General features: G+C 38.0%; 1 protein-coding gene across 1 annotated transcript in view; it reads left to right on the forward strand.

The window, feature by feature from the left end:
* The first annotated feature begins 675 nt into the window (after positions 1-675).
* The window catches only part of LOC146575960 (immunoglobulin mu heavy chain-like), a 526,942-nt gene continuing 500,354 nt past the window's right edge, over positions 676-27,263 (forward strand). Inside the window, exons 1-2 of the mRNA XM_085272511.1 lie at positions 676-721; positions 19,705-20,017. Of these exons, the coding sequence (XP_085128637.1) occupies positions 676-721; positions 19,705-20,017 (359 nt within the window). The remainder of the gene's footprint in view (positions 722-19,704; positions 20,018-27,263) is intronic.

Raw genomic sequence — 27,263 nt, forward strand, 5'->3', positions numbered from 1 at the left:
AATGAGAAGTTTCGGGTTATCACCCTCATGTTCTTAGCTGGCACTGGATCCTAATAGTCTCACTGAGGCAATGACAGTATGATAAAAATTCATGCAGATTATATTGTATTTCTTGTTTTATCGTAACAGAGACCCTATAAGGACAGAACTGGAGTGGATTGAAAATACAAATTATACTGCACATGCAAAGAACAAGTTCACTATCAACTATCAACTTGTTGATTTGGGGTTGTTTTTTAAATGAGAGATGGAAGCTTAGAGACTCACTCTCTTTACTGTTTCGAGAAATTGGTCTTTTTTTGAAAGACGGATAACTTTTTTGCTATGATGAGATATAAATTATTTAATGAATTCATATAATATGCAGACCATAGTTTCTCATTGAGAACTTAATCGACCTTTTTTTCCTTCCACAAAAAAATTATTAATAAAAGTCATTAAGAAAATTGACAATAGTATGTTCACCTTCACCTCTTCTATTGATATAAATGAATGGCTGACTTTAAAACAGATTTATATATTACTTGTACTAACTATATGGCTAATTGTGACTGGTCTTAAAAGATTGTGGGGTGGCGTTAATGCAAAAACAAAATATTTTTGCATGCTGCTCCTCCTCTATAAATCTGACTTCAGAGAAGATGACAGGAAGCTAACGACACACAGTTTGACAGTATGGACTACAGGACAGGACTGCTGCTGTTAACTATCTGCTGGGCAGGTGAAAATACTCATAGACCTGATATTACACAACATTTATTTCTGTCAACAAACTATTTAACTTAGTGTGATTTGATGCTGTTGACAGGTGTTGTTGGTCAGACTCTGATTGAGTCTGAACCAGCAGTTAAAAGGCCTGGAGAATCCCACAGACTGACCTGTACAGGCTCTGGATTCACATTCAGCAGCTACCCTATGAACTGGGTCAGACAGGCTCCTGGAAAAGGACTGGAGTGGATCGCATTTATACACACATATAGTACTCATATTTATTACTCCCAGTCAGTCCAGGGTAGATTTACTATTTCCAGAGATGACTCCAGCAGTAAAGTCTATCTACAGATGAACAATCTGAAGACTGAGGACACAGCAGTTTATTACTGTGCCCGACAGACACAGTGAGACACAGCAACTGGAGAGTCATACAAAAACTACTTCCTCTATTTGCCAACAACACAAGGAATACTGAATTATATCAAAAAAGGTGGCATTTTTTTTTTAGAAATGCAAGATGAAATTTTCCTCAATGTACTGCAATTCAAAGTGGTAATACACATTCACATACAATGCTATTCTGTGTTTATTTATGAGCAGCTATGCCAAAAATCGAACTATGTATCTTCATGAATGTGCAAAGAGTTTTGACAGTTCTGACAACTTGTCAGTTAAAAATAAAATAAAATACTGTCCACTACTGTATTGCAGTATTTATATATATATATATATATATATATATATATATATATATATATATATATATATATATATATATATATTTAAACTTTATTTGAAGTCAAATTTTTATAAAATTTAGGGAAAGCACAGAAGAGTGAATTTCTCTTTTTTTTCAGATTTTTCTGTGTGTAAACAAAAAAGTGTGAAGAAAAAGACACTGGAAGTTTAATTAAACAAGTGACTAAAGCTTTTTTGTTATACTGTTTTTGAACAAAAAGTGTTATAAACTACCAAATGTCAATTTGAGTTTTTGTTTTTCATCATTTTTTTAACCTCCTAAGACTCTTTCATGGCATGCATTTTTAATTTCTCTTTGCTATTTGGGCTGATTGGGACCCGATGAACTTAAAAATAAAGAATTACCAGATTTTTTTTTTTTTTTTTACCTGATTTTTGTTTCTTTTTTTTTCTAAGCTTTATTTTCATTTTTAAATTAGAAAACGAACACAAACAAACAGACACACAAAGCAAAAAAAAAAAACAAAAAAAAAAACAACCAAACAAAAAAACAAACAAACAAACAAACAAACAAACAAACAGAAAACTCACAACTATGGGACAGAGCAAGTATCATCAAATAACCACAGCATGGCAGGCCATTGTGACCACAGAGGCACTCCCAGGTGCACACTCTTGTATCTATGCCTTTCAAGGATAACCTCAAACATCTGAAAACCAAACACAGAAAATACAGGCATAATAATAATAATAATAATAATAATAATAATAATAATAATAATAATGATGATGATAATAATAATAATAATAATAATAATAATAATAATAATAATAATAATAATAATAATAATGACAATATTGATAATTACAGAAATTTAAAACAAACACACAAGCAAACAAAGAACAAAGAATTTAAAAAAAAAAAAAAAAAAAAAGCAAAACAGAAAACACATCATGTAAACCCCTTTATGTAACCTATAACGAGTGTAATATATCCTGTGAAATATATTAAATTGCATTTGCCTGTGATTTGTAGAAATTAACATGGTCTGTGCCTGTTCCAATAAATGGTGCCATTCTACCTCTTCATAGACATAGCCCAGGTCTGTCTCCCATTTTCTTTTTAAAGACGCTTTATTATGGTCAGGTAATTTTTCATTGATAATAGTATATATAGAAGATGCTATTCCTTTTATTGACTTCCATGGTTTGGTGCAAAGGTGCATTTCAAGAGGAGTTTCTTTAGGTATCTCGGGGAATAATCCTTTGGATCTCTCTTTGACCCAATCTCTTATTTGTTGGAATTTGAAGAAACTTTGTCCTGGGAGTTTGAATTTTTCCTTTAGTTGTTGAAAGTCAATAAATGTATCATTATTGTATAAGTCGGCAACAGTTCGAATATTTCTGTCCTTCCATCCCTGCAATATTGGGTCAGCAATATGATGAGAGAGATCAGGGTTGCCCCATAAGGGTGTCCTTCTAAGAAAAGAGATATTTATTTTCAGAAGTGAGTGGGATTCCTGCCAGGCACAGAAGGTGTTTAATATTATCAAATTGTTTGTGAGCTTGGATAGACATTTTTTTGTACCTAAAAATAGAACATCTTTTAATGGTATGGGGTTCACCTCATGTTGTTCTATTGGAACCCATCCAAACTCACTCCTCTCTGCATATAGCCAGATCCAAATTGGAGTGTGGAGTGTGGTTCTCTTTGAGGAGGAACACATGCAAAATTATATCTTCCATCTTTGAATATGTGTCACAGGATAAAAAACAAGGACTACATGATTGAATCACACCAATGTGGACTGGGCAGAGACAAATGGCTCCTATAATGAACCATCCAGCGTTGACGGCTGTTTTTCTTATCCTGTCAGTCTACTGTGTTGGTAAGGACAGAAGTATTTCTTTGACAAACATTATGACTCAATGACAAATGATATGCTTGAAATACAAAGGCTAATTATGTTTTTATCTGCAGGTACTGAGGGTCAAACATTGACTCAGTCTGAACCAGTGATTAAACAGCCTGGAGACTCCCACAGACTGACCTGTACATACTCAGGGTTCGGTGGTGATATTTATGCTCACTGGATCAGACAAACTGCTGGAAAAGGACTAGAATGGATTGCTTGGATCCGATATGATGGTGGTAGCACTTACTACTCTCAGTCAGTCAGAGGCCGGTTTACCATCTCCAGAGACAACAGCAGAAAGCAGGTGTATCTGCAGATGAACAGCTTGAAGACTGAGGATTCAGCTGTTTATTATTGTGCTCGAGTGTCACAGTGACACAAAAGGAAGAATCTTTGTACAAAAACTCACCACATCACAAAAGGAACAATTTACTTCCTGCTGTTCACATTTATAGTAATGAACTGCAAGTCAACATCATTAACACAAGAAGAAACAACAAAGGCACAAGAATCTTCAAAATAATTAACAATATCTGTTGGGATTACTCATCAATTTGATAATCTATTTCAAATATTTACTATAAATTGCACTCAGCATCTTGTTTAGTTTTCAGACCACATGCATTAATCTTTAATAGTATCTTTCTTAAACATACACTTATTTATCATTACTTATTGCTGCCTGCAGGGAAAGGACTGGTATGGATCTGAATATAATCCTGGTGATTCATTCAGCAAAGATTTAGTAAAGAGTAAGTTTAACATCAACTTAGACTCTTCCAGCAAAGCACTGACTGCAAGTGGACAGATTTTGCAGACTGAAGACACTGCTGTGTATTACTGTGGAAGAGAACCACAGCATCAAAACATCCGTAGAGTTGAACAAAAACCCCTCAGTGCCTAAACAGTTATAACATGAAGCCACCAGAGGAGGAGCCCTCAGACCACTGATGAACTTAAGATATTACATTAATCAAGTGATTTTACAATGTGAGTTAAATTGATAGAAGAATGATGGCTGATGTAAAAATCAAGTCAGTAGATATTCCTTTATTGTATTTCACTTTAACATAAAACTCTGCACAGATACTTTGTGGCCACTGTGTTTACCTCAGATTGTTATTAAATAAGCAAACATCAGACTTTGTCTGAGGGTGTTTTTATTGTTGTTGTCTTTGTTGTATTTTTTTAGTAGCTGTCAGAAGGCCGAGTTAAAAAACAACAACGACTATTTTAACTGACTTGGCACTGTATAAAAAACAGGTTAAATAATATGGTAAATAATATAATTTATTTTTTTATTCAGTCAGAAGCTAACTTCCACCTAGGCTAATATAAATACAATATATTTATATTATAATGTTTTAATAATATAAATATAATATATACATTTACAGAAGAATAGATACGTCTAGTTTTGTAACTGTGCAATATTGAGAAAATATAGATGTTTGTTTAAAGAACTATAACATTTTAGATATTTTTAGTAAACTTTTAAAGATTTACAAAATGCAAGTATCACTGACAGTCATTGAGAGCAGGTTGACCAGCAAGTATTTATAAGACTAATATGCAACCATGTTAAAAAGCAGTTTATATAACTGAATATCCAATTGTCAAAATTAAATAATTATGGTGCATTAACATAAGGTGACTAAAGGCATTCATATAAAAAAGTTTAAATGTAATCATAAACACTGTGTGATAAATGTAAAGTTTTCAGGTACTAAAGATATAAAATTATTTTTACTATCAAAATTGTACTGTTTTAACACAGAATATATAAACTTTATTGCATGCAACCAATGTACATATTTTTTCATGGTCTTGATAACTTGATAGCAGAGGATTTTATTCTTTATTATTGTGCCTGAGACTGACAGTGTCACCGGAGTGAGAAAAACGTTTTTTTACATAAGTTACAGAGATTACATTTAAGTCATCAACATAGTCAAAGATTCAGTAAAGCTGCTTCACTGGGAGATTGTTTTCGTAAAATTATTTTTGAATGAAAAACACATCAAACTTTATCTTTGTGTTTTAAATAATATTGTTATTTTAATTAGTTAAAAAAAAATTGTAAATACTGATTGCCGCAGTGTGTTCTCTTATAGCCGAATATAACACATTTCCTACGTGTGGGACTAATAAAGGTTATCTTATCTTATCTTATAATCTGTCAGCATCCATCTATATATATGTAAAGCAAACTTCCTGACAGTCGACTATAAAGACTTGAAATCATGGTGTCAGTTAAAGCAGAAGAAAAGTTCTCATCAGATTATCCTGAGTACCAAAATGTTCTCTGTGGCTCTGCTGCTCCTGCTGGCTGCTGGATCCTGTGAGTCTCACTGGAAAAAAACACTGACAGAATGATCACAGCATACTGACTGTTGCTGTTACATAAAACATGTTTTTTTCCACAGGTGTGAAGTGTGAGCAGATGACACAGCCAACCTCTGTGATTGTGCAGCCAGGTCAGCGTCTGACCATCACCTGTCAGGTGTCTTATTCTCTGGGCAGCTGGAGGACAGCTTGGATTAGACAGCCTGCAGGGAAAGGACTGGAGTGGATTGGAATGAAATATACTGGAGATTCATTTTACAAAGATTCATTAAAGAACAAGTTTAGCATTGACTTAGACACTTCAAGCAAGGCAGTGACTTTAAATGGACAAAATATGCAGCCTGAAGACACTGCTGTGCGGTCGCACTTTTCTCCTCTCCTCCTCCTCCTCTCCCTTAGCTTTCCTGCTTAGCCTCTTGTGTCCTTGTCTAGTCTTGTGTTTTTTGTATTACTTTTCCCTGGAATACTCTCTCACAGTCTGTTCTCTAAAACCTAAAAGAGGAATTATGGATTTGATCAACTGGTCCCTGAATGCAATTGACACCCTTTCCTCAATGAGAAGTCTGGGCTCGGGTGAGCCTGAGTGTCCTGGAGGTACTTTCCTTGCACACGATGGACGAGTGGCAGAACTGGAGGGTGGTGTGCCTGGCGGGAGTGTCGATCGAAGACGCTGAAGATATCTACCTATTCGGAACCATGATAACAGGGTTTTTGCTGATCAGAGCTGGCTTGGCCCTGGCTTATCGAAGAATTAAGGAAGCGGAACCGGCTGTTCAAACCCCCACAAGGCTGCCCGCTGGGATTGGAACGATGGGGAGAGGCGTGAGTTTCTCGAAATGGGCTCATTGAGTCAGCACAGATAAGATCTTGGAGAACGCACGGCTGCTGTGAATACTCAGAATAAGATCTCTGAGCGCAAATTGGATAATATCTTGGAGAAGCTCACTGCGGTCGTGAGTTCTCAGAATCTGCTCTTTGAGCACAAGAATGACAACATCATGGAGCGCAAGGTTGATAACATCATGGAGAAGCTCGCGGCTCTCCAACGGGAGATTGAGAGACCAGTGTCGGACTGTTAGAACAGATTTGAAATTCATATGAGTTGTTCGCACTAAAGTAAACACATCATCACTTCATGCGGCTACCACTCGGCGCCAGCTGTGGTCTCAAGGCTGGAACTGAACAACAACACCCTGATAACGACTGTGTTTAGACTGTTCTTCCTATCCTACGCAAGGCCACCTGGGTTGGCTGGAAGACTGTTTACTTAGCCTGGCAGGGCGAAGGACACTGTCTCAGCTGAACTCTGGACACATACACACACACGCACATATATATATATACACACGCAGATGTACACTCATCCCCCCTCCCCCTCCAAACGCCTTCGACGCTTATTCCCCTCCGATGCTGACGGTGGATCAAGGGGACCAGCGCATATGCTGCAGGCCCGGATGTACTGTCTACACTGGCTGTCTCTCACCCTTTACCCATCCCTGTTGCTTGTCATGTGTTTCTTTGGTGTATTAAGAGTTTTTTCATGTGTTATGTGCAGAGGTGTTTTCTTCTGTTCTCAAACTGATCTCTCTGTTGAAGCTCAGTCTGGGGGGAGTTATTTTATCACTCATCTTTCCTCATGTTGTGCATTTTCCATGTTATACCCCTCTGACCTGTCTTCCCCATGTGATGTTTGTGTAATGTATGTATGGTCGGAAGGGTAAGATGGCGCTGGCACGGCTGGCAGCCTTAACCCAATTTCCCTCGGGATGAATAAAGTATGATCAATCAATCAATATACCACATACTACAAAGATTCACTAAAGAATAACTTCAATATTAGCGCTGACTCTTCCAGCAAGACAGTGACTTTAAGTGGACAGAATGTGCAGGCTGAAAACACTGCTGTGTATTACTGTGCCAGAGAGTCACAGTAGCAGAAACCATCAGCAAGCCTGAACAAAAACTCTTCAATGTCTGAATAGTTGTAACATGAAGCCACCAGAGGAGGAGCCATTAGACCATTTATGGTTTTGGAGTGGTTAAATAAGAAAGGCTTGTATACTTTCTATAACAATGAAAACTTGAAAAACAAAAACAAAGAAAATATGAAAATTACACTAATGATATATGCTACACCCATAACTTAACTTGCTATGCCTAAGATTAATCAAACTAGCTTGTGCCCAACATAAAGACATAACATAAACAACTATAATGCAAGTTTGTAATGAAATGTCTTCAAATTAGAACTTAAGATAAGATTAGTTGTTATAACTTCAATGAAGTTTGAGTTTATAAATCTCCATAGATGTCATTAAAATAAAAAAGTGTGCATGCTTCAAAGCCTCTTATTCTATATTCTTCCATTTTATGAAATTAACAAACAAAAATGTGCGCTTTTTAATATTAGCAGTGTAAGAGCACATATTCCAGTGTTCACAAATAATAGCAAAAGATTACAGTAGAAGAATAAGATGAACACATACGCAGACATGCTGCAGTTCATGAATTTCTACAAAAAATGCAACATGATGAAAATCATGAGTGCTACTGACTATTTTGCATGAGCTAAGGTGTGGTCCTTTAACAGATGGAGGAACTGATGCAAGGTTAACTTTTCCCTAATTAATTTCCCCTAATAATTAAATATTTGTTTGTAGGTACTGTTAAATCCTAACTGAGTGTGAACCAGTGGTCAAAACGCCTGAAGAATCCCAGAGACTGATGGGTATAAAGTGAGAGTTTGACAGTCATTACTGGAACCCTTGAATCAGACATGCTGCTGGAAAGGTAGTGCAGTGCTACTCGGATTGAAATGAATATTACTCTCATCTTCATAGACAGCAGACAGAAATTCAGTCACACTGTCTTAATAATTGTTCATTTGAAACATTAGAAAATTCTGCATCGCAATTATTTATAGTACATGGTTATATTACTGACAAATGTCATTTATACATTTTCCAGCTTTTGCTTCTCACTTTGTGAAAAAGAGTTTTTTTGTTTTTTGTTGAGTAGGAGGAGCCAATGCAAAACTTATATGGCCAATGCCTTCAAATGTTCATCTGCAGAGTAAAAGTCACAGACTGCAGAGTGGACAACAACAATGACTTTTACAATGATCAGACCAAACTGTTTAGTTGTCTCTCTTATTTTGTTTTCTACCTTGGCTGGTAAGGATACATAAATCTGTTGGACAAACAAACATTTTTCTAATGAAGATGTGATCACAACAATAAGTTAATATTTCTGTAGGTACTGAGGGTCAAACACTGACAGAGTCTGAATCAGTGGTTAAAAGGCCTGGAGACTCCCACACACTGACCTGTACATACTCAGGGTTCAGCAGTGATATTCATGCTGCTTGGATCAGACAAGCTGCTGGAAAAGGACTGGAATGGATTGCCTATCGCAGCAGTGGCAGTAGCACTATAGCCTACTCTCAGTCAGTCAGAGGCCGCTTCACCATCACCAGAGACAACAGCAGAAAGCAGGTGTATCTGCAGATGAACAGCTTGACGACTGAGGACTCAGCTGTTTATTATTGTGCTCGAGAGCCACAGTGACACAAGAGAACGAAACTCTGTACAAAAACTTAACACCCCACGTCAAACCAAAACTATTCTTTTCTTTACTTCATTATCATATACACATTCAGAAAAAAGCTGTATTTAAAAGCCATGTTCTCATATAATAAATATTATCAACACTTCATTGATTTGAAATTTATTGTTAACCTGAGTTTTACTGATTCACTGTTTCTTTATTCAGTGAATAAAAAAGTTACTAACACATTCCAATAATATATTGACATTAACAGTGGTGAAACTGCATCCTGAAGACACTGTCTATTACTGTGTATGTGGCACTGTTACCAACCATCAACAGACACGCACAGATGAAACGTATCCACTGACACAGGAAAAAAAATAACCAAACACAAAAAAATAAACACACCAAAAAATTATAATTAGATATTTTAGATTGTAGATATTTTAATTGCAGATGTCTGTTTTCGTCGTGTTTCAACAGTTTAATGGTGTTTTTCTTTTCTTTTGTCACCCCCTTTTTTAGGATATCACAATTCATGCCAGGTGCAATTTTCCAGTCAACTGGGGTGCATTTCATACATTAATCAAGCATGTACTTTCATGGACTGTCAGAAAAAAAAAACATTTAACAGGAAAGGCAATTTTGGATAGTTAGATGACTTAATTGAAAATGTTTTAATGTAGAACTGTTTAATAAACATTAACATATTTTTTTCCCCCCAAGTAATAGCTTTCAAAATGACAATGAAAAATACAGTATTTTACAATGACCTGATTTTTAACATGAAAATAAACTTCTCAGTGGTAGACATTGTTGGGGTACTTGTACCACACCCTCTTTATGATGTCTTTGTAGTTTACTACTGTTTTGGTGACTTTCACTTTGTTTGAAACATCAGAGGCCTCATCTCCAGCCTCAGGATGATGAATGAACTCACTTTTCTGGTTGTTTTCTGTCTGTCCTGTGAGTTCTCCAGCTTCTTGCTGTGTTTTTATCCTTAAGAGTTGTACAAGTAATTCCAGACGACATCCTTGCTGACCATATCATTCTTCCATGGCCTGTCTCTCCTTTTATGTCATCCGGTATTACAGGTCAGATGCTGGAGATGCTGAAGAGACTTTGAATCACTCCTCTAGATGATCTGGATTAGCATTTAGTTGCTGCAACATGCACTGGATCAGACACCATTCAGCAAAAGCACTGGAATAGTTGGGGGCGTATTTATAATGACGCCAGTGGAACTGCCTGTTCCAGCAGAATAGGCACAGAGGACGAACAGAAATCACCAGAGATAACAGCAACAGCCTGGTGTATCTGTGACAATCAAACCTAAAGTCAGAGGACTCTGAGGTGTATTACTGTACCAGATACACATAGTAATCAAAGTAATTTGCCTGGCTGTACACAAACTCCACAGAAAATGTATTTTACATTGACCTAAAGGTGGGACTGCAACAGTTGAGTTTGTGTCGTGTTTCTCATGGCCATCCATCTAATGCACAGTCCACACTGCAATAGCCGCACCCTACACCCATTTCTTAAGTTAAAATATTTAACACATAATCTTCATCCTTTAAAACTGGTTAATGAAGTAAAACGATATAATACATTCTTTTTTGCAGGAATGTGTAATATTTGTTTATTGTTATTTTTTTCCTCTGTGATAAAGTTGTTTACACAGGATTTATAGTTACATAAATGCCCGCTGAAGATAAACCATCAACACATTTAAGTGACACATCGTTTAACACAAACAATCAAGTAGTGGGTAGTGACCGAAAGAACGAGATCGCGGATACAAGCGGCAGAAATGAGCTTCCTCCGAAGGGTGGCTGGCCTCTCCCTTAGAGATAGGGTGAGAAGTTCGGCCATCCGGGAGGGGCTCAGAGTAGAGCAGCTGCTGCTCCACATCGAAAGGAGCCAGCTGAGGTGGTTCGGGCATCTGACAAGGATGCCCCCTGGGCGCCTCCTGGGTGAGGTGTTCCAGGCATGTCCCACCGGGAGGAGGCCCCGGGGCAGACCCAGGACACGCTGGAGAGATTATATCTCTCGGCTGGCCTGGGAACGCCTTGGTATTCCCCCGGATAAGCTGGAGGAGGTGGCTGGGGAGAGGGAGGTCTGGGCCTCTTTGCTTAGGCTGCTGCCCCCGCGACCCGGCCTCGGATAAAGCGGATGAAGATGGATGGATGGAATCAAGTAGTATTATATTATTAATTAAGTTTGCCCCGACCAAACCGAAGTTAAGAACACTTTATTTTACTTGTTTGTAACTGTAAGAGTAATTACATTTTCATCATATTTTTTTTTTCTGTAGTTTATTGGGATAAACACTGAAAAAAACTATGAAAAAACTATGAAAAAACGTCTTCTTACCCTAAAAAACAAACAAACAAGCAAACGAAATAATCAAATTAACTTTTTTGATACTTGAAAAGTGATGATCTTACTCTGTTTTACAGGGGTGTATAAGAATTCATTTCTCCATGATGAGGAGTCATCTAGAAAACTGACCTTTTTATATCTTTGGTCAAGTCCACTTCGTATCACACTTTAAAACATTATGTCCCACTTCAAGCTAACATCCCAGGTAGTACAATAAAATGGTGTATCTTAACCCAAGCCAGGATCTTTTGCTAAATCTAATCACAAAGTTTCAAACTGTAGCTGAAAAACAAAACAAAACTAAATAATTAAACAAACAAATAAAACATACACAAAAATGTTGTTACATCCATTTTATGTAACATGATCATATCAGTTTGATATTCATAACTTATGTGATATATTTGCAGATGATCGTTCTCTCAGGACAGTGCTTGTCATCACATTTAAAGCCATAAAAATGACTTAAAGAAATATAAGAAGGTCCTGGTGGTTGCTCCTCTGTTTTCTATCAGTACATAACAAGTTTTATGACAGTGGTAAGTGCTATTTTTTGAAGATAAGATCATTATAACAAATGCTATTTTTCCTTTGAAAATATCAATAACTTATTAAAAAAAATTCAATACTGAAGTGTTGCAAAGGCAATAGTGTGTTTTAAGGCACTGATAGTGGATATAGAGACAGTGCTTTTTATTAAATGAATTTAAATAGAGCAGCTTGAGTTAACAACAACATAATTTTAAGTCTTTAGATTTCAAAATGAAAATATGAAAATGCAAGTGAGTGACTGACTCTGCTGGGCTATTTTCCACTCCCACCCAGTGATATTCTGATGCAAATCTTTAGTCTGTGCAGAGTACTTCTATAATTCTGACTTGTCTTGTATTTTATGTGGAGCATGAGAGGTCACATCTCCAGCCTCAAAATGATGAATGTAGTCACTCTGCTGCTGGTTGCTCATTTTCTGCCCAGTAAGTTTTGCTTTTTGCTTTGTCTCTATAAGACATTCTTAAATCACATTCAAGCTGTGATCCATAATATATGCCAGATAACTGTCTCAGTTTGTTTTTAGACTCTTCAATTCTTAAATCTCATCAGGTGTTACAGGTCAGAGTATGGAATCCATTCCTTCTAGTCCAGTAGTGAAAAGACCCGGGGAGACTCTGAGTCTTTCCTGCAGGGGATCTGGCTTTACATTTAGTTGCTGCAGTATGCACTGGAATCGACAACCTGCAGGAAAAGCGTTGGAATGGTTGGGGCGCGTTCATAGCTCTGGCAGTGGAACTGACTATTCAAGCAGTCTGCGAGGACGAATAGAAATCACCAAAGATAACAGCAACAGCATGACCTATCTGAGACTATCAAACCTAAAGCCAGAGGACTCTGCAATGTATTACTGTGCCAAAGAGTCACAGTGTTTCAAGTAATCTGAGAGGCTGTACAAAAACTCCACAGAAACCATTTTTTACAAAGACCTGAGGGGGGCAATGGAGAATCACACCGAACCCACTATGAATGCACCACCAGGTGACTTTGTGTCTTGCAACACAAATTCAGGAGGTATAAATTAAATATATTAATATAAATTTAACTTTAAATCAATCAATTTAAATTTTAAGTTACATTTTTTTAATAATTGCTTTCTTTGACAAGTTGGCAATAATGTATTTATGTTTGCACGAATTATTATTAAGTTCGACCAGGAGCACCTTTCAAAGCAGGAATATTTATCAGATTTAACTGTTTTCATAAGTACTGACACATTCTTTTTTGATACAACTATTCATTTTTAGTGACCTAGCAGGCTTGAACCAAGTAATATCTTATTATGAGGTGACAGGTGTACCACGGTGCTGCCCATTAGTGTATAGAAACGCTGACAGAAGTCAAATATTTGTATTAATATTCAGCATGTTTCTTCTTCTTCTTCTTCTTCTTCTTCTTCTTCTTCTTCTTCTTCTTCTTATTATTATTATTATTATTATTATTATTATTATTATTGACTGCATCTGAATTTATATTACTGTTTGTTTGTTTATTTATTTATTTATTGTAAAAAATGGCAATGTTGCACGTTGGCCCAGGACACTTTCAAATTAGATTCTCACCCTTAACACTTTTGTGGTTAATGAAGGTATTAAAACATGGATGACCAGGTGATGTCATCTGCTAATTTATAATGTCATCCTGTGTAATCGAAAGCATCATTATTCAGAATAGAATACAGCACAGAGACTGTGTGACTGACCTACATGACTGTACATTTAGCAGAGAAATGGCTTTTATCATGAACCCACCTGAGTTTATGGCTGTTGTTCTTATTCTGTCAATTTACTGGGCTGGTAAGAACATGATATTACTTTTACAAACATTATCAAAAAAAGACAAACAACATGCTGTAAATATAGAAGCCAGTAATATGATCGTCTGTAGGTTACGACAGTCAAACACTGAGATGGACCCACAAACTGACCTGTACATACTCAGGCTTCAGTAGTGTTGTCTATGCAGCTTGGATCAGAAAACAACTGCAACTCAACTCAGACTAACAGAAACAATACAGCAGAAGCACTGCAGCACATGAAAAGGAAACATGATTAAAACACAACACGTCAAACCAAGTCAAAATTATTTTTCTGTTATAGAAAATATATTTAGCTTATTAACAAAGTCAAAGATCCAGTAAAACCAGTTTATTCAATTGTGCTTTGAAAAAATGGAAAAATCTCAGTATTTTCTGACTTAAAAGTAAGTTTATAGTGACCATCCAGGGCATTATGTCTTTAGATTAACTAGCTGTTTTGTATCATCTGGCTTAATGTATTTTTCTAACAATATTGCCAAAGGGAAGAGGAAGCATTTATAATGTAAATACTACACAAATACACCCTCTGTTGTGAGCACGGTAGTTTCTTGACTGAATGCATGCCATATGTAAATCAATCTTCTCACATATCACCTTATAAAAGAGTGAAGTGTATCCGTGCATCAGTGAGAGAACAGAAGAGCTCACATCAGTTTCTTTAACATCAGCCATGCTGTCTGTGACTCTGATGCTGCTGCTGGTAGTTGGATCCTGTGAGGAGATGAATAATAAATGCAGCTGAAATGCAGAACATTCAGAGGAATAATGGAAATAATGTTTATTTCTTTTTCTACAGGTGTGTACAGTATTGATCTCATCCAGTCAGACTCAGCGGTTGTGCAGCCTGGAAAATCTGTAACCATCACCTGTCAGGTCTCTGGTTATTCTTTGACTGATCATAGCTGTGCAACAGGATGGATCAGCGGTGTATATAATCAAAACAATGCTTTGAAGAACAAGTTACTCCACCACACATACAGTTCTACTTCATCTGTAACACTAACAGGATTGAATTTGCAGCCTGAGGACACAGCAGTTTATTATTGTGTGCGTAGCCCACAGTGACACAAGTCTCCCAGAGCCCTGCAGAAATACCTCAAAATAATGAGAATCCACCACAAATTGCACATCCAATCAACTTAACGTTAAGTTAATAATTCCTCTTTAATCTTCTTTTATTTATTTATCTATTTATCTAAATTTGTACCACATGGCTTAATGGATTTTTCTAACAATTTTGCCAAATGGAAGGGGAAAGGGAATCATGTGTAAATAGTACACAGATTACCAAACTGAATGTATCTTGTTCAAGTTTAGTGGTGAGAAAAAATGCCCATAGTGTTATTGTTCCTGTTACACTGGTAGATGAAATTAGACGTTTTTTGGACTTTACCTTGTTTGACCTTGTATCTTAACAGTTAATGCAATACTTTTGACAAATTCCTTGAATAAGGCTGAAGGACTGAATTTTCATCATCTATTGATTGTTTGATTTAGAATTAACTGTGGGGCTGCACAGAGGCAAAAGTACAAAACTTTGCCTTTGTACAAGAAATTATGTGCATCCTTGTAGAGATAAATACATACTATAAAAGTACAAGTAATTAATGCTTGTGCCAGTGTTTACAATAATCAATGATCTATTGTAAAATTATATTCATACATGATATCATAAAATGAATAATTATTAAAAATTGTGTATGGAGCACTTAAAGCAAGTTTCTGACATAGAGAACCGATTTTTGAGATGATCTAACAAAATAGTTCTTTATTTAGATATTCACTACAAGATGGAGGTACAATTGTTCTGTAGTGTGGCTTTTTAGGGGTTTTTGGCAAAAAGCTACTTATGACTGTCTGAAAACTATGCTAAGAAGTTATAATGGTGGATGAACTGAAACATGGTTTTTGGTTAAGGAGGAGGGGTTCATGCAAACTTAAAATTTAGAGTATCTTCATATATGGTATAAACAAAGGTCAGGGACTGGCTCTTACAGACACACTGCAGATGGTAAAACTGACTTAACAATGATCCGATCGCTTTATTTAGTTGTTTCTCTCATTGTGATTTTGGCCTTCCTTGGTAAGGATATAAAAATCTGTCAGATTAACGAAGACATATTCATAAAATATGATTGTACTGACTGCTGTTAACATTTTATAGGTACTGAGGGTCAAACTCTGACTCAGTCTGAAGCAGTGGTTAAAAGGCCTGGAGACTCCCACAGACTGACCTGTACATACTCAGGGTTCAGTAGTGATTATGATACTGCTTGGATCAGACAGGCTCCTGGAAAAGGACTGGAGTGGATTGCTTGGATCAACTATGGTGGTAGTAGCACCTACCACTCTCAGTCAGTCAGAGGCCGGTTTACCATCTCCAGAGACAACAGTATAAAGCAGGTGTATCTGCAGATGAACAGCCTGACAACTGAGGATTCAGCTGTTTATTATTGTGCTCGGGAGCCACAGTGATACAAGCGGCAGCAATGCTGTACAAAAAGTTACCATGCCAAGTTTTAGATCATGGAATAAAATTCTGTTTATAATTTGTATCAGAGTAATTAGACTAATTATTCATCTTGATTTGAGTGTATGCCACTGCGTTTTGTTTGTTTGTTTGTTTTTAATCCAGTTCCTTCCACCTTTACTTACTTGGCTGGAGACAGGAACAGTGGAAGCACGATGATGATAACTGTATGCCCATCACATTCAAAGATATTAATTTGAGTTTAACTGTTTAAGTTGTAAACTCAATCTAGCCAATTAATTTTTTTCCCTTTTCACAAATTTTTGAATATACTTTTGAATAATATAATGAATATTCTGCTGTTTATTGTTGTTTGTTAGAGTCACAGTGACTGACATTTGTTCAGCAGCTATATAAAGCAGTACACACATATGAGGAGGAGTTAGTGCGACCAGACATCTTCTATTTCTATTTATCTGGCTGTCTATACACTCACCAGCCTTTTGTTAGGCACAACTAGTCAACAACTTGCTAACATAGATATCTAATCATTTAATCACATAACAGCAACATGGCCATGATAACCTGCAGTACAACATGGTTGCATGTGTCATATGGTTTCCTGTCTTGTATCAATAGTTCAGGGTTTTGTTGCTGTTGTAATTTTCAGCATATTTTCTAGGAAGACTTTGGGTCTTTTAATACCAACTGAGCATGATTTAAACTCCACTGCCCACCTGAGTATTGTTGCTTAATTTTATTAATGTTGCTAAATATTAATATTAGATAATAAATCTTACCTTACAACTAATAGATATTACCATATGCACTGTTTGTAAATATATCACTCTTGCAACATGCATATTCATTGGGTATTTGTGGTAACTAAGAAGGAACTTGAAGATACGGGTCAAATGTGTTTGGTTATATTGTAGAAAGATCGCATTGATCATAACATTTTAATTTTTGATCATTTATTTATTTATTTAAAAGTTGCCAGCTGTCATACACAGCTTCAGTTCCTCAAAAGCTATTTTCCTGCAGTATCAAATTCTGGTCTTTGCCTCACACATCTGCAGAAACTCAAAACAAGAAGGTTATTTTATTCAAACCAGTAACAACAAACGTTTCGTTTTTATATAAATTTTTATGCAATCTGGGATGTCAGCTGTACTAACAAGGTCAAAAGGTTTATAAACTCACTACAAAAGAAATACTTTAGTTTTATCATGCTGTTAAAATATCTTGATTTTGATCATATCTCTATAGAAGGAGGGCTTACAGTCAATTTAGTACATTTGCTGCCCCCACTAAATAATATACCTTTTGTTTCCATGAGGACACTTTGTGATTCTTTTTTTTAAATTCTTATTTATATTAAATAGCTTCCATTAATGTTATTTTTATTTGCTAGTGCTTCACAAATTACCTTTTGAATCTTTGTCAGTAGAATACCTTTTAACAGTATTAGTTTCTAGTATCAGTAGGGTGGTGCTGCCAATGCTGGCAGGGATCTACCACAGGGAAGACCCCTGGTGCAAGCTGTGTAAAGATGCCCCTGAGAAAATCCAGCATATAACAGCAGTGTGCAAGATGTTAGGAGGCAGGTCATACATTGAACATCATAACCAAGGGGCACAGTATACAGAAACAGAGTATGCAGAGTATGGTCTGGAAGCCCCAAGGTCAAAATGGGAGATGCTCCCTAGGGTGGTCGAGAAAGACCAAGCTAAGATCCTGTTGGACTTCCGGATACAGATGGACAGACTGGTGATGGCTAACCACAGAAGTGGTAGACAAGCAGAAGAAGACGGCCGTAGTGATAGACAGAGAGCTATACAGAGTGATATTAACATCAGAAAGAAGGAATATGAGAAGCTGAAGAAGTACCAAGGGCTCAGACAAGAGCTTGAGAAGATGTGGGAGGTGAATGTAACAGTGATGCCAGTGGTAATCAGAACACTCGGTGCAGTTACCCCCAAGCTAGGCGAGTGGCTCCAGCAGATCCCAGGAACAACATCTGAGATCTCTGTCCAGAACACATGAGACTTCTACAGAAGAGGCTGTATATGAGACTATCAAACCTAAAGCCAGAAGTCTCTGCAGTATAGTACTGTGCAATGTTTAAAGTGCACTGACAGGCTGTACAAAAACTCCACAGAAAATGTTTTTGCTAAGACCTGTGGGTGGCAGTAGAATAGGAAGCCACTAACAGTGCAATATATGGCAGTGGGTAAAACACACAAACACCAGTAGATACAAAATGTGATGTGTTTGGTGTTTTATTATTATTTTTTATTTCTTGGTGTTTTTAGGGCCATACATGTTGTTATTAGTTAAGAATATTATCCTAAAATCTATCAATAATATTAATAGATAAAAAAGCCTTTAAAAAACGTCATTATCTTAAACTCACTGTCAAGGTGTTTCTTCTCAAAACAGTACTCAGTCGCAGTACTTATTCTTAAGTGTTTAGTAGTGAATTTATTTACAAGGAGAAATTCGAAATCCGAACACGGTATCCACAGTGGTGATATTCTTTTTCCCACATCCATTCTTTTTCTCTCTTTCATGAGAGTAGTAAATGTAAAACTTCAGGTGTAGATTGTACATATCTGATGGCTGGGGACAGCGGATTCAATTTCCATAATAGGACTGGTGTACTTAAAACATTTATAAAATCCTCCTGGTTATTAATATGTCACACTTTAATGATGGTGAATCTTTGACAGAAAAATACAGTAAATGTTGAATAAGACAAATTGCAAGAATAATAAAACATGAAATTAACCACTTTTGTTGCCATTACTACTATTACCATTCCTACTAATACTGCTACTACTACTTATAATATTAATAATTTTTTAATTAAAAATAAGCTATTTGAAGTGAAAGTTAAGTGTAACAAAGTGTTAATAATAGTAAATGGATTGCAAATAAAGCGGGATCAGGAAACACCTGATGTTTTTACATGCGTCACTGGTTTCCATTTTGTCAACAAATTTCTATTCCCAAAACATGAATAATTAAAGAAAAACAAAAACCGAATGAGTCAATGTAAATCAGCTTTACCGTATCACCTCTACTTATCTGACTGCTTTGAACAGTGAACTCACAATTGAACATGATGGACTGCAAGACAGGACTGTTGCTTCTAACTATATTCTGTGCAGGTGAAGAGTCTTACTGATCTTGATGCAGTTAATTTTTTTCTCACTAACTCATTTCACATAATTTTTTATCGTTTGGCTTAACAGGCATTGATGGACAGACTCTGACAGAATCTGAACCAGTGGTTAAAAGACCTGGAGAGTCTCACACATTGACATGTACAGCCTCTGGGTTCACATTCAGAGACTACCAGATGGCTTGGGTCAGACAGGCTCCTGGGAAAGGACTGGAGTGGATTGCTTTATTAAGTAGCCCAAGTGGTAGTAGCAAATACTACTCTCAGTCAGTCCAAGGTCGGTTTACCATCTCCAGAGACAACGACAAACAGCAGGTGTATCTGCAGATGAGCAGCTTGGCAACTGCTGATTCTGCTGTTTATTATTGTGCGCGACGCACACAGTGACAGAGGGTGTTATAGCAGCTGTACAAAATCTTACTGTACTCATTTTTCAACCTTAGCATTATGCATCATTGGTATAATTTTATTATCTATTTTATGTATTATGTTATAAATATTCAAGTACAACATTTGTATTTCACAGACATTTCAATAAGTTTTTGATATTCTTTGTGTTATATATTCTATAAAACAGAGTTATGTAGGTATACGTCTAATTATATGAAAATCATACACATATAGGTCCTAAAAGCTCTTCCCACATCACTTAAAGGTCACCACCAGTTCATCACTGGGCTAACATGGAGTGACAGAAATCCTCACATTCTCACATCCACATACAAAATTATACTTGGCAAGAGGCAGAGTGTGGGGATCATGCTATGCTATTATATTGGTTGCAGTCGAATAGTCTGGGATTGTGACTAAACAGCTCACATTTAAAATAACCATCAGAGCCTGCACTTGTAACTTGAAGCCACCAAAGGAGGAGCTCTAAGACCAGACAGCAATGCAATCTTTGCAAGTACTGTATCAAGCATAAATTTGGAAAACTGTATTTTGTACCAACTTGGCAAAAAATAAAGAACCCACAATATCAGAAAGAAACACCAACAATCATGTGACCCCTATGAGAAAGCACTTAGCAACAGTGGGAAGGAAAAACTCTGTGTAACAGGCAGAAACCTCCAATAGACCTAGGCTCAGAAAGGAAGCCAATCTGGAAAAGATGATTTGGGACAAATGTGGTTTGTCTTTCCAGTGCCTAATAGTACTCTCTGTGCAGTATTTTAGATGTTAGGGAGATTTTAGAGTTATCTGACAATTAAGAATTGTAATACTCCACCCTTAATACATGCATGGCTTTTCATCATCACGCTGAGGCAGCATGTTTCTCATTTTAATTGTATAGTATAAATACATGAATACAGTCATATAAAAACACCCAGCACGCCCCTGCGGGCGGTTTATCCTTCAAGCTCGGGTCCTCTACCAGAGGCCTGGGAGCTTGAGGGTCCTGCGCAGTATCTTAGCTGTTCCCAGGACTGCGCTCTTCTGGACAGAGATCTCCGATGTTATTCCCGGGATCTGCTGGAGCCACTCGCCTAGCTTGGGAGTCACCGCACCTAGTGCTCCGATTACCACGGGGACCACCATTACCTTCACCCTCCACATCCTCTCGAGCTCTTCTCTGAGCCCTTGGTATTTCTCCAGCTTCTCGTGTTCCTTCTTCCTGATATTGCTGTCATTCGGAACCGCTACATCGATCACTACGGCCGTCTTCTTCTGTTTGTCTACCACCACTATGTCCGGTTGGTTAGCCACCACCATTTTGTCCGTCTGTATCTGGAAGTCCCACAGGATCTTAGCTCGGTCATTCTCCACCACCCTTGGGGGCATCTCCCATTTTGACCTCGGGACTTCCAGGTTATACTCGGCACAGATGTTCCTGTACACTATGCCGGCCACTTGGTTATGGCGTTCCATGTATGCCTTGCCTGCTAGCATCTTGCACCCTGCTGTTATGTGCTGGATTGTCTCTGGGGCATCTTTACACAGCCTGCACCTGGGGTCTTGCCTGGTGTGATAGACCCCAGCCTCTATGGATCTTGTACTCAGAGCTTGTTCTTGTGCTGCCATGATTAGTGCCTCTGTGCTGTCTTTCAGTCCAGCTTTGTCCAGCCACTGGTAGGATTTCTGGATATCAGCCACCTCCTCTATCTGCCGGTGGTACATACCGTGCAGGGGCCTGTCCTTCCATGATGGTTCCTCGTCTCCCTCCTCTTTCTTGGGTTTCTGCTGCCTGAGGTATTCACTGAGCACTCGGTCAGTTGGGGCCATCTTCCCAATGTATTCTTGGATGTTCGTTGTCTCATCCTGGACTGTGGTGCTGACACTCACCAGTCCCCGGCCCCCTTCCTTCCGCTTAGCGTACAGCCTCAGGGTGCTGGACTTGGGGTGAAACCCTCCATGCATGGTAAGGAGCTTTCTTGTCTTTATGTCAGTGGCTTCTATCTCCTCCTTTGGCCAGCCTATTACCCCAGCAGGGTACCTGATCACGGGCAGGGCGTACGTGTTGATGGCCCGGATCTTGTTCTTACCATTCAGCTGACTCCTCAGGACTTGCCTGACCCTCTGCAGGTACTTGGTGGTTGCAGCCTTTCTAGCGGCCTCTTCATGGTTCCCATTTGCCTGCGGGATCCCCAGGTATTTGTAACTGTCCTCTATGTCTGCAATGTTGCCTTCTGGTAGTTCAATCCCCTCAGTTCTGACTACCTTCCCTCTCTTTGTTACCATCCGACTACACTTCTCCAGTCCGAACGACATTCCAATGTCATTGCTGTATAGCCTGGTAGTGTGGATCAGTGAATCGATGTCTCGTTCACTCTTGGCATACAGCTTGATGTCATCCATGTACAGGAGGTGGCTGACAACTGCTCCGTTCCGTAGTCTGTATCCGTCGCCAGTCTTGTTAATGATCTCACTGAGGGGGTTCAGGCCTATGCAGAACAGCAGTGGGGACAGAGCATCTCCTTGGTAGATCCCGCACTTGATGGTGACTTGTGCTATGGGCTTGGAGTTGGCCTCTAGTGTTGTACGCCACATCCCCATTGAGTTCCTTGTACAATTCTAGGCATTCCAGTATCCAGCTGTGGGGCATTGAGTCATAGGCCTTCTTGTAATCAATCCAGGCAGTGCACAGGTTGGTCAGTCTGGTCTTGCAGTCTCGGCTGACTGTTCTGTCTACCAGTAGCTGGTGTTTTGCGCCTCTGGTATTCTTGCCAATTCCTTTCTGTGTCCCACTCATGTGCCTGTTCATCTTAGCCGATATGATGCCTGACAGGAGCTTCCATGTAGTACTGAGGCAGGTTATTGGTCGGTAGTTGGAGGGGACCGGTCCCTTCTTGGGGTCCTTGGGGATCAGGACCGTCCGACCTTCGGTTAGCCATTCCGGGTGTCTCTCGTTAACTAGCAGCTGGTTCATTTGTGCTGCCAGACGCTCGTGGAGTGCAGTCAGCTTCTTTAGCCAGTAGGCGTGAACCATGTCGGGCCCTGGTGCTGTCCAACTCTTCATACTGGAGACCCTTTCTTGGATATCTGCCACTGTGATGGTTACTGGACCCTGTTCAGGGAGGTCGCTGTGGTCTGCCCTCAGATCCACTAGCCACTGAGCATTGCCGTTATGGGTTGCGTCCTTCTCCCATATGCTCTTCCAGTATTGCTCCGTCTCCAGCCTTGGTGGTGCTGTTCTCTTATTATTGTTCCCTTGCCACTGAGAGTACACCTTTGCTGGTTCTGTGGAGAACAGCTGGTTTATTCTCCTGCCTTCTATCTCTCTGGTGTACCTCCTCAAGCGGCTGGCCAAGGCTGTGAGTCTTTGCTTGGCAGTTTCCAAGGCCTCAGGTATGGACAGCTTGCTGTATTTCTTATGCACCTTCTTTGTCGCACCTTTCTGCAACTCCGTTAGTTGGCTAACCTCCCTCCGTGCTACTTTGATCTTGCCCTCTAGCCTCCTTCTCCATGGAGGGTACTGCCCCTTGTGGCTGTTCAACTTGTAGCCAAGCATCTCACTGATCACTGCTGCCGTATTGTAGATCAGCTTGTTAGTGTCGGTAATCGTGGTTGTAGGTATTGTCCGTAGTGCTGCATTAACATCATCTAGCAGACCTTCTGAGGGTACTTCACGTAATCTTGGTAACCGGCTACGGGGGATCCAGGTTTATATATATATATATATATATATATATATATATATATATATATATATATGTATATATATATATATATATATATATATATATATATATATATATATGTATATATATATAATTTGTGCACTGCAAGACATTCCTCACAGTATTACTGGAGGTAATGCTGGCTGTAGGAAACATCTGGATAGACACAGAGTAAGATTTGCAGAGTTGTCCAATGAATTTGGTATTGACTGATTTTCGAAGTAGCTTAGTAGTGACCATCCAGGACATTATGTCTTCAGTTTAACTAGTTGTTTTGCATTATCTAGCTTGATGGATAAATGGATCTGGGAGGAATCTGCATAACAATGAATAACAATAGTGTGCAGTATTGCCAAAGAGAAGGGGAAGGGTAAAGTATATAATGTAAATAGTATTGGTCTGAACACAGAACACTGTAATCTCTTCTTGTGAGATGAAGAATGCTAGAGGACTATGATCTGATGAAAAGTAGTTTCCTGACTGAATGTAAGTCATATTCAAATCATCCATCCTGTTTCTCACCTTATAAGAAAGTGAAGTGCATCCGTGCGTCCGTGAGAGAACAGGAGAGCTCACATCAGTTTCTTTAACATCAGCCATGCTGTCTGTGACTCTGATGCTGCTGCTGGTAGTTGGATCCTGTGAGGAGATTATTAATAAATGCAAGTGAAATGCAGAATATTCAGATAAATAATGGAAATAATGTTTATTTCTTTTTCTACAGGTGTGTACAGTATTGATCTCATCCAGTCAGACTCAATAGTTGCGCAGCCTGGACAGTCTGTAACTATCACCTGTCAGGTCTCTGGTTATTCTTTGACTGATCGCAACTATGCAACAGGTTGGATCAGACAGAGTGAAGGAAAAACTCTGGAGTGGATTTTGCATCGGTGGGGTAACGGTGACATGGCTCAAAACAATGCTTTGAAGAACAAGTTACTCCACCACACATACAGTTCTACTTCATCTGTAACACTAACAGGAGTAAATTTGCAGCCTGAGGACACAGCTGTTTATTATTGTGTGCGTAGCCCACAGTGACACAACCCACCCAGAGACCTGCACAATTACTGAAAAGCAGTTTGAGCTGACTCCTCCCTGGCTCAGTCTATGCTCTGTTTGCCCACTGCGTGATACCATCAACAGAAGCTAAACAAAAAGCTCTGAATGCCTTTGTAACATAAATACACCAGAGGAGGAGCCCTCAGACCACTAATAATTTGAAGAGCACATCAGTCCAATTATAAGGTCTTCTTGTTTACTGTAAAATAACTGTTGATGTGGAAATAATACAAAAAAGATACATTATTATAGTGGTGATAGTCACATATGGTTTCATAACTCATTCATTTGTTGAAAAAAGGGTTTTTTCCATCCTAAATGCAGATATTTAACTAAATGTTAGAATATAAGTGATTTGTTTTAGTCATTTACTTTCACCTGTAATTAGGTGACAAACTATGGTTTGTCAGATTATTATAATTATGTTATTATTATTATATAATAACGGATGGATGAAAGCATTTGAAAAAAATCTGTTCCAAAGCATGCAGATGTTGCACCCTCAGAGTGTCATGATGCAGCTTTTGTTTTTTCATTTCCAACAATTTGGTTTTGGAGTTTACATGAAGCAGGCATGCCATCGCTAATGGTGTTCTCTATTGTCAAAAGTGTTTAAAAAAATCTCCACAGAAAAAGCACTTGCAATAAACTAAAAGTGGTGAATGTCAATTATGTATGAACACATAGTATAGTTGACTAAATTCTGCTTAAATATAGAAATCTATTCTTTCAAGCTGCTGGAGCAATTTCAGGCTGATCAGGAATTTGACTTACTTATGATTAAAGTCTTTAACCATGTTTGGAAAACCTCAAAAAATTATCCTCTGGTCAAAATTCTTTGGTAAGATGGAAATAATTTGAAAAAATTCAAAATTCAAGTGGCTGATGGGATTTTTCAAATTAATGGCTCCAGATTTCACTTAATGACACCCAGAGAGAAACCATTCAAGCACAGATAAACACCCACAGCTTTTGATGTGTGAGGTGACTATGTAAATAAAATAATAGGTTCTCATATCATGAATAATTCCAGTACACATGTAGACTGCTTTTCTTTGGGGTAGGAGGAGTCAGTGTAAAACTTTCTGATCTCACCTCTACTTATTTGACTGCTTGGAGCAGTGTGCACACAGTTTGACATGATGGACTGCATGACAGGGCTGCTGTTTTTAACTCTCTGCTGGGCAGGTGAAGAGTTTGATCTTACTTTAATAAAGTTTTCTTTGTGTTATCGACATATTTCACATTCTGTTTTCTTGTTTGTAGGTGTTGATGGACAGACATTGACAGAATCTGAACCAGTAATTAAAAGGCCTGGAGAATCTCACAGACTGACATGTACAGCCTCTGGATTCACATTCAGCGACTATGAGATGGTCTGGGTGAGACAGGCTCCTGGAAAAGCACTGGAGTGGATTGCTCATTTAACTAAACCAACTGGTAGCACTAAATCCTACTCTCAGTCAGTCCAAGGTCGGTTTACGATCTCCAGAGACAATGACAAACAGCAGGTGTATCTAGAGATGAACAGCCTGAAGACTGAAGATTCTGCTGTTTATTATTGTGCTCGAAGGCCACAGTGACTGAAGTCATTTTAAAAGCTGTACAAAATCCTGTACTCATTTTTGAGCTCATTCTAAATATAGAAATATATTAATATTCAGGCACAACATTTATATTTCACGAGACCTTTATATTCTTCATATTGAATTCTTCATATTCAATGTGTAGATATACTATCTATCTATCTATCTATCTATCTATCTATCTATCTATCTATCTATCTATCTATCTATCTATCTATCTATCTATCTATCTATCTATCTATCTATCTATCTATCTATCTATCTATCTATCTATCTATCAGATAGACAGACAGATAGATAGATCGATCGATCCTCAAGGTTGGCAAAACAACATCTGACTTTAGTACTTCACCTGTTCACCCTTGGGTTTAATTTAACTTAAACTTTAAATTTGACACATCCTAGTTTTTATCTGTTCTTAAAAATATGTTTTTATTTGTTCTTACAGTTGTGGTCAAAAGTTTACATACACTTGTAAAGAATATAATATAATGGCTCTACTGAGTGTCCCGTTATTTCTAAAACTCAGATTTTTCTCTGATAGAGTGATTGGAACATATACTTCTTTGTCACAAAAACATTCATGAAGTTTGGTTCTTTTAAGACTTTATTATGGGTTAACAGAACAACAAAAAGTGATCACATCTGCTGGGTCAAAAATATACATACAGCAACATGAATTAGCAATTTTGGTGACTTAGAAAGTTGTCAGTGAATTGAGCTTCATAGCATGGCCTCTTAACTTCTTGTGAGTGGTTATGAGTGACTACAGCTGGTAACTTCTCTTAGGCCAGTTAAATATGGCTCACTGGATACAAATACCCACAAACGCTACAATGGGAAAGTCAAAGGAGCTCAGCATG

This window comes from Mchenga conophoros, linkage group LG4, assembly GCF_057382185.1.
Source record: "Mchenga conophoros isolate Kocher_MC1m ecotype Shallow Benthic linkage group LG4, M_conophoros_male_GT1.1, whole genome shotgun sequence".
NCBI lineage: Eukaryota > Metazoa > Chordata > Actinopteri > Cichliformes > Cichlidae > Mchenga > Mchenga conophoros.